General features: G+C 40.1%; 1 protein-coding gene across 1 annotated transcript in view; it reads right to left on the bottom strand.

Moving 5' to 3' along the window:
• Positions 1-990: 990 nt before the first annotated feature.
• tox (thymocyte selection-associated high mobility group box) overlaps positions 991-8,734 on the bottom strand; it is a 63,335-nt gene continuing 55,591 nt past the window's right edge. The window contains exons 7-10 of the mRNA XM_085255010.1: positions 8,356-8,436; positions 7,765-8,253; positions 3,629-3,789; positions 991-2,320 (exon numbers count right to left, since the gene is read on the bottom strand). Coding sequence (XP_085111136.1) covers positions 2,284-2,320; positions 3,629-3,789; positions 7,765-8,253; positions 8,356-8,436 — 768 coding nt within the window. The 3' untranslated portion in view covers positions 991-2,283. The remainder of the gene's footprint in view (positions 2,321-3,628; positions 3,790-7,764; positions 8,254-8,355; positions 8,437-8,734) is intronic.

The following is an 8,734-nucleotide window of genomic DNA, read 5'->3' as shown; positions in this document are numbered from 1 at the left end:
CCACTTTGCATGGTTTAAATCTTTCCTCTACATCTATTTTAGCTTGTTATCATTAAAGAGTAGATAGAAAAAAAATGGATGTAGAAACCAGGACATCATGAAGTGCCAAAAACTGCAGTTCCTCATCTGGCCACATGAGGCTGGCACCATGTGTGAGTCATACTCCCATAACTTTATAGCATTAAAAAGCCCGTTTACAACCTGGTACAAAATGTGCTTTAGTGTTTAAATGTAGATTTTCTTGTGGCTTAATGTTAAAGCCCACACCTCAATTAAAGCCAAATAACTGGATTCCTACAGAACATTTAAAAACAAAATAAGCTTTTATACTTCACTTTTGATGAGCACTAATTGCACTTATCCATGTTTATGCTAATTATGAATTTGCTCTCATACAGTTTGCTAAACACGCTTGCACTTAGCCCTTCATTCTGTTGCACCACTGTGAACAATTCTTGGCTCCAAACACCACCAACAACATGCTGGACTTGAAAACTAATTGGTGACATCATAGTGGATATCTTTCACATATAGACTCTGTATGGGGTGGCTTTTGGAATCAGCCTCAAGAGTCCATTAGTTTTTGGCTAATCAGTGCTGGTTTTATTTTTAACCCTATAATATTAATGGCATCCAAAAATCTGAAATTCAATACTAAACACAATGTGACAAGCCAATACATTAGACCATTTAAAAAATATTAACATTTTCACTGACGTCTCCATCTAAGAAACTAAAGCTGTGTGGCTACAAAAGAAAAGAAACACTAAAGTAGGATTTTCTGTTTGACCTAACAAAGGTTAAAAATACTTATTTTGCGAGACTTCAAAGGTATTTGTTTTGCACTTGCAAACTACTTTAAATAAATGAAGGGGCAGGATACAGACAAAGGTGTATTGTGTCAAAGGAGTTGTAAAGGGCTGTGCTATTATGTGCAGTTAATTAAAACAGCTGTCACAAAGCACTCAGAAATAACATGAAAGAGGCAGGTTTGGAGTAATGACTGCATGTCAATGCAGCGTTGACTTTATTCTCAAACACATTATTAGAATCTAAAAATAAGGAAATGGGTGCTGTTGCCCAGCGTGCTTTCATCTGCCAAAAAAACCAAACAAAAAACACATTAATACAAAGAGATACAGAACGAGAGCGATATGTCTCGTTATCATTAACACTAGAACAAAAGCTGATTTAAAAAAAACAAAACAAAAACAAATTTAAACACAGCCAACCCAGCAACAGTTAAAGTTTCTTAAATAGCCTCTGTGAACAGAGAGATAGAGATGACAAAGGAGACCATGCAACCCACTTGTGCGTTCTCATTAACACTTCACACACTCACACAGTTTGGATCCAAATCAATATTATCAACAGACATATGCCAGGAGGAGGAGCTGTCATCATACAAAGGGATGTTTTTTTTCAGCAGACAATTGTTTGACATTTTATTATTTCATGGACTAAAATACAGTGGATTTCATCAGGAGAACAACAAACGTTCTTTAATCGTACACAATTATTCACAGTCGGTGCCTGGTTAAACAAACAGCTTCAGGTGCTCTTCCAGATCTTTTTCCAATTTGTCTTGAGCCGAACGAAGCGGTGGGATTTCAGTCATTATCGCAGTGTTCCACACTCACAGTAACCATATGTTCTCTGTCTCTGCAGACACCGAGTGGGACTTCAGACCAGACGGCATCAAACTGAGGGCTAACGTTCATGTGATTAAAGAACCAGTTATCAAACACAATTTGTGTCGTATTTGGTTAATAACATTTTGTTTTTTTTGCCGTTCCTCTGACTTTGGCTATAGAAGGAGACCGCAAGTATGAGTTAAAGAAAAAAGAAACGAGTAATTGTCCTTATATGGACAACTGAAAAGATTATGTTACAGCAATTTACAGCAACTAATTGTAAACACCATCCTTGCAAAAGAGGAACTGGGGCAGATGGGAAATCAGACAAAGGTTGGAGTATATACACCAATATACCTCTCCATGCTGGTGTACACATTTTCAGTTCAATGGTGGTACAATGCAGTAAACAGACAGTAGAAAGCGCCAAATGCAGATGTTTTGTCAGCATTCTCGAGAAATGTTCCATTCTTCTGTTGCTGGAACTATTATTTTAAGAGATAAACTAATTTATTACGGATTTAGACGATCCACTGTGAGTCTGATTTTTGGCTCTCGCTGTGTTTAAGGATGGAGAGAACAAGCTGGAGGTTCTGTGGTGTGGCAGTAGAAGGGCTTGGCAGAAGGTTGATGCCATTTGGTCCTGAGATTAGCTCAGATACAGAGGTTTGTCTCTCTGGAGAGCCCTGGAAGCAGAGAGGAGAATCAATAAGGACATGTTTGACACGCTTCATTGTTTCAATGATGACCACGAGTTTTTCCCCTTTTGTTTCCTAACGAGCCTCAAGAAAAATCAAGTCTGTTATAAGATTATATGAACTGGTTTTGGTCATTTCTACTCTAGATTAATTTACGTTAATCCAAATCTTTTGTATGCCGAGGTGATATGCATTTAAAGTGATTAATGTAGACTGCAGAGTACACATTGGTTAATATTACAGGTAATACAGTTGTATTTCATTTTAATAGGTGTAATCCCACGCATCTGCTTTTAGGCATTTTTCTACATTCATATGGAAACTGAGAACTACTGCTAAAAGGTTTTTATATTTAGCTAAGATAGAAAAGCTTCTGCTTCACTGGATGGCTATCAAGAGCAGTGGGTAAATGTTCCTCACATTATTATATATGAAAGACTAATAGAAACACCACATTCCCATCATGTTTTCAACACCAACTTTCCTTTGTCTTTCATTGACATCGTCTCACTGTATTCTCTTATCCTTTAACAGTTTAGCAGCACCATCTGGACAGGTAACATTTTCTTTCTGTTATTTTGTTTAAATATATGCTGCACCTAGAAACCCATCTAATAATAGTGCAGTTGAATCAGTGAGCAATGACAGACAGGCTGGTTGTTCCATGGTGGAAGTATTTGCATTATCTTGTGTCAGCCAATGATAAGTGTCTATCAGCTGCTAAGGAGCTCTGCTTTGCATTTGGAAGAGTTACCTTAATGCTAACTACAGCTCCACAACACTAGTGGTTAGGCTCACTGGGCAGGACAGCCCTGAAATCACAGTTAGCTAACTTTTACTTTGGCTAAAGCTGTTAATTCAATAGAAATTACCAAGCTTTTTGCTGGTTATGTGGTGGTAGAGATGCTAAATGCAAAAGTGAAAGTTAAACGCAAACTTTGACTAACAATCTCTCTTCTTACAGTATGGAATATAATGTTACATGCCAACTTTTTAAATGGTACTAATACTGCTATGTTACAAGTTACTTTTAAAAGTTTTGTTATCCAGGATTATAATAACATGTCACAGACTTCCACACAGGAAAGGTGTAGTCAGAAAGGGGTTGTTGCTGCTCTTGAAATGTATCTTTGATGTTACTTTTTTCCCCCTCCATGAACCATGTTTTCTTGATCGGATGTGGCCACTGCCATCTGTAACCACACATCATCTAACATCACTGCAGACAACAACACGTCTGTCGAGTATTGGGTTTCTTTTTAAACACCTGCAATCCAGTGCAGTGTTAGTACACACCCGTTGCCATGGTAATCAGTGCTCCAGTCCAGAGAGGGGTGATGATTCGGTGTATGCCGACCCATCTGGTGGTAATCCACCGATGATGACATCACTGCTCCACTGTTCATGATACCTCCACCTATTGGCTGGTAGTCAGATTGGAGGGAGGGAAGGTAGCCCTAAACAAACAAACAAACAAACAAACAACCCCAAACAATTAAATTCAAATTCTATTTATAATGTGCCAAATCACAACAACAACAACTGCCTCAAGGTGTAAACAAACAAAACGATTATAACTTATTTAAAATAAATAAATAAATTCAAGAGGGAGCACCATTAACAATAAGTTAGTGATTTCAAATATGCATTTGACAAAAAAGGAGACCTTGAAAATATTCATTCTTTAACTAAATCACAATTACAAGCCCACTTTGTTCTGAGTGGCCACTTTCAAAGCTTGCAACAGGACAGGATTTGTGAGCGCCGCAGTGGAGAGTTCTAAAACAGTAACATATTGTGGCCCCAGATATAAATGTATGTGTCAGATCACATTAGCTGGTGAAATAATTTAGCAAGCTAGCCAACTAGTATTTCCACTTAGATGAAAGCAATAATGTTAGCAAGAAGGTTAGTATGTACGGAGCCCCTCTGATGACATGGTCCAAAAAATAAATAAATTGTGGCCACAAAATACTACTTCGTGGGCACGAAATAGTATAACGTGCCCACAAAATACTTATTTGTGGCCACGAAATACTATTTCAAGGGCATGAAATAGGTATAACGTGCGCACGAAATGCTAATTTGTGGGCACGAATTGGGTATAACGTGGCAACGAATTACGCATTTGTGGCCACGAAATAGATGTGTGCACATCATATTGATACAATTCCTGGACAGCTGCGTAGAGACATAAGCATGAGAGTAGGCTAAACCTATAAACCATGGACAGAGACGGTATGATTGATTTTTATTTTAGGCTGGGAATGAGCTACAAATGCATTTTGAAAAGCCTGGCAATGCAAGGAACCATTATTACGGAGAGACATTTAAACAGGATATTGAGAGCCCAGTTGCTATACAGACGTAAGTACGACCTGGACGCCGGGATCGATTTTATTGTCAACCAACTGCAAGGGGCTGGGAAAGATCACAGTTATCGGTCAAGTGTTTCGTGGCTACAAATTAGCATTTCGTGTGCATGTTATACATATTTCGTGCCCACAAAATAACATTTTGTGGCCACAAATAAGTATTTCGTGGGCACGTTATTTATTTTTTGGACCATGTCATCAGAGGGGCTCCGTAAGTGTGCAATGTTAAATGAAATTTTATTTTAAGAGATAGTTTGTAGTTTGTCCATTGTAACAACCCTTATTATGACATAGCACCGCTAGGGAGTGTCGTCCTATTATTGTAGTAGTTTGAGAGTCTCCTAGTGTGAGTGCAGAGGCCGTCATTACAGCCAAGCATCTGTTTAGAGAGACCGTACCACTGTAATGGGCTGGCGCCGGCGACTACCTACCCCCGGCACATGCATGTACGAATAGAGTAGAGCCGTGGACACCTAGCTTGTATGGTCTTGTTCTGCTAATATAACCAACTAAAGGTCTTTTGTTCTATTTAAGTGACTCGCCTCCGAGTTGTCCGGCTAACCTCCACACCACATGCCCGCTGGACCTTCCTCGCCAGACCGCCGTTAGCATGTTAGCAAACATGGTAGCGTTAACACAAGCCAAAAGTTTATGTTAAACCCAAACTTAAACTTCTTAAACCCAAGCCCCACGTTTCAAATTCCCTGCTGATGACCGATAGTTAAATACAATACTGGTGCTATCTATACTGGTTGATGAGATGGTTTGATTTCATAGATAAAATTAGTTTTTATCTGGCAAAAAGTTAGCTTACCTGCTAGTGCTAACAAACCGCTTGAGACCCAGTGCGACAACCATACAGTACATTTTTACACTTATGTAGCGATGCCATGCATTTATGATTCCTAGCATGCACAGCAACAACAATCCGATGACAATTAAATAAATAAATATTATTTTAACAACCTGTAACACAAAACAGTTCCTGCTAAAGGTGGAAAAAGATTAACTTATTTCACCTATTTCCCCACTTAGGTCACAAATGCACTGTGACTTGCTTGCCTGCTAATATTGCTGCTAGTAAAATAATAATGAAGTGTTTTTGTCCTTATGTGGAGTTTGTGTCATAGAACGAGTCTATGTCACAGCTGCTCATTGTTGATGGTGAGACAGGAAAAGTAGCATTGAAGAAAAATACTGGGGTCTCTCTTTTGTTACACTAGATGCATTCAGACAATAGCAATAAAAGTGTTTAACAAGAAAAAAATGAAAGGTTTAAAGGAGAAGTTGTCCTGAATAGTCTGAGAGGGTTCACTGTGCCAAACATAACTTTAGTGAAAATTTAGTCACAGTACTTGAAAAAAGCAGGTAAAAAGTAAAATCTTTTTTTCTTGCATTAAAGTGTCATTAAGGAAAGTTTTAATGATATACTGTTTATTTCCCCCTTCAACTTGAATTAGTCCATGGACAGCTGATGGGTTCTGAAAGCCATCTATTAGCACATCTTTGGCAGAATGGTTTCAGATGAACAGAGATAGGAATGAAGTTCTGAATGAAACTCGCATGAAAAGGAGAGGGATGGGTCGCAGGTTCATGAGCAGTAATTACAGAATTTTGAGAGCTTTTCTGATTCTATCTCCCAGGAGGAGGGAGGGAAAAAAGTGAAAATGTAAAGTTAGGAGGAAGAGGAAAAAAAACATCAGCAAGCATGTCTCTAACCATAGGATACTCGAGGGAGGAGAGAGATGGAAAAATGAGTGTGTAAAATGACAAAAGTGTGTATGTGGGGGAGGGGGGACTGAAAGGGAAGTTAATCTGAGTGTTGTGAATGAAAGAGGAGAAAGAGGAGGACAGCAGGTGGTTTGGTTCCCCCTGCTCTCCTCTCCCCCTCCTCCTCTACCTCACCTATTCATCTATTGTTGAGCAAATTCTTCTCCTTCACTCCTTCACAAAGACCCCATCTGCCTCTTTTGTCTCTCTCTCTCTCCTCTCTCCCTTCCCCCATCAGTTCTCACTCTTGACTCAGTAAAAAAAAATAAAACTTTTAGCGCTCTGTAGCTGTGTCCTCTCATTTTTGCCTTCTCTTTTACTTTTCTGTGTTTTCGGGTCTCTCTTTTTCTAAAAATATGCAAAATGGAGGAGAGAAAGGGATTATGGGAGTTGGGGATTAAAAAGTGTACCATAAAAAGGAAGGGGGATCAAATGGGAAGTGAGGCTCAGTGGTAATCTTTGGATTTTAACTATTCTGGAGGAAACCGTCTTCCATGAATTCATATCATAGCTGTTCATCTTTTCTTTTTCCCCTCTGTTCGCAGAAATACTAAATGAGCAGCTAACACTGACAGTAAAGGCAGAGAGGCTGACTGACAGACTGATTGACTCTGTTACAGTCGAGGTAAGTCCTTTTTCAGCTGTGTAACATTGTCGGTTTAACTAATCTTAAAGTGACAACATTCTGCCATTTAGACATTTAATCACTAACATTCAGGCAAATCCACATCAGTGATGGAGAAAGCCATGGTACCTGTGCCAAAAGACTTCAAACACCTGCCAGCAACACCATTAGTGATGGGTAACCACATGTTCTTACATGTAGTTAAACAGCAGTATCTGTGTGTTGTAGCTGTCCTCACCCCTCACACCATCTCAAAGTATTACTAGCAAAAATGACTTTTGCCAATTATGCAGCAAATGTGGTTGGTGCATTGCACTTTTTTCCTACTTCCACATCAAACCGATATCAAACGCACAAACACAACGGTTGCTCAGCGGGTTCTTGGAGTTGTCCACACTTATTTAAGATTTATGCTAAAACAGATACATATAATTAAGACATGGAATCATTCTAAGTGAACAAAATCTTGTAGTAAACTGAATCAAATGCTGCGTCACCATTACGGTCCAACACACACATAAATGACCTTATGACCCACATCTGATGGAAACAGGGCAGCGATTTGTCCCTGCAGATTGATTGTAGGAGAAATTAGGAAACACACATACATACACACGCATGTGTCATTATCATCATAGTAAGATTTATCAAGTGCAACTGACCTGTGTCATAGCAGGGGAGTGTGCCATTCCCATTGAGTGGCCACTGAGCTGCTGGTGCTGATGGTGTGGATTGTGCAGCCCTCCCAGGTGTGCCTGGCTGTGGAGCGGAGGGCTGATCTGGAGAGGAGGGGTGGATGCGGCCGCTACAGTGCCAAGAGACATGGCTCCCTGATGGGGGACGCTGGCTCGTGGCACCGTCCCTCTGGAGGACAAAGCCTGGAGCTGGGGATGTATCTGAGGGTGGGGAGGGGGAAGATGGGGGCTGAGGCCAGGGCTCGAAGTGTGGGAAGGGTGTGAGGGGTGAGGGTAGGGCATGTACATGCCTTGATGGTGATGAGGAGGGAGAGGGTGGCTGAGTGGGCTGGAGGAAGAGTGCTGCCCTGGGTGACCAGGGTACACTGAATGTTTGGGTGTAATCATGGAGGTAGAAGAGGGGGAAGATGAGGAGGAAGAGTGGGTTTGCTTCATTTCAGATGGGTCATTGTAACTCTGTAGAAGAAGAAAAAGGAAAACTGAAAATCAGGAATTTTCTGACCCTTCACTCTTATAATCCGTAACTTAACTTGGCGTGTATCAGTGTGTGTAGCGCACCTGTGAAACCAGACTGGCTCTGTAGGCAGCCAGCTGTTTGAGATACTCCTTCTTAGCTGTCTCAGTCTTTTTCTTGTACACCTGAAACGCAAACATTTAACTCTGAAAGTGTGAACCTTCATCACAGCATTTGATAAACAAAAGGCACAACTACAAAAATTAGGTTGGATTTAATCAGAATAATAATAATATCACTCTAGTGCTGAGCTAATGCCTTTTTCTAATAACACAAATTTATCAATTCCCAAAGCATGTGCCAATACTCTCTGAAGCCCAGCAGCGATCAGTCCAGCTGACATGCCACTTGTATAACTGTTAGGTTCACATTAATGACTGTGAATCTCATTGGTATTGTTAGAGCTCACATTCCCCTAATAAA

The sequence above is a fragment of the Mchenga conophoros genome, linkage group LG18, assembly GCF_057382185.1.
Source record: "Mchenga conophoros isolate Kocher_MC1m ecotype Shallow Benthic linkage group LG18, M_conophoros_male_GT1.1, whole genome shotgun sequence".
In the NCBI taxonomy this organism is placed as follows: Eukaryota; Metazoa; Chordata; class Actinopteri; order Cichliformes; family Cichlidae; genus Mchenga; species Mchenga conophoros.
This window is presented reverse-complemented; position numbering and strand designations above follow the sequence as displayed.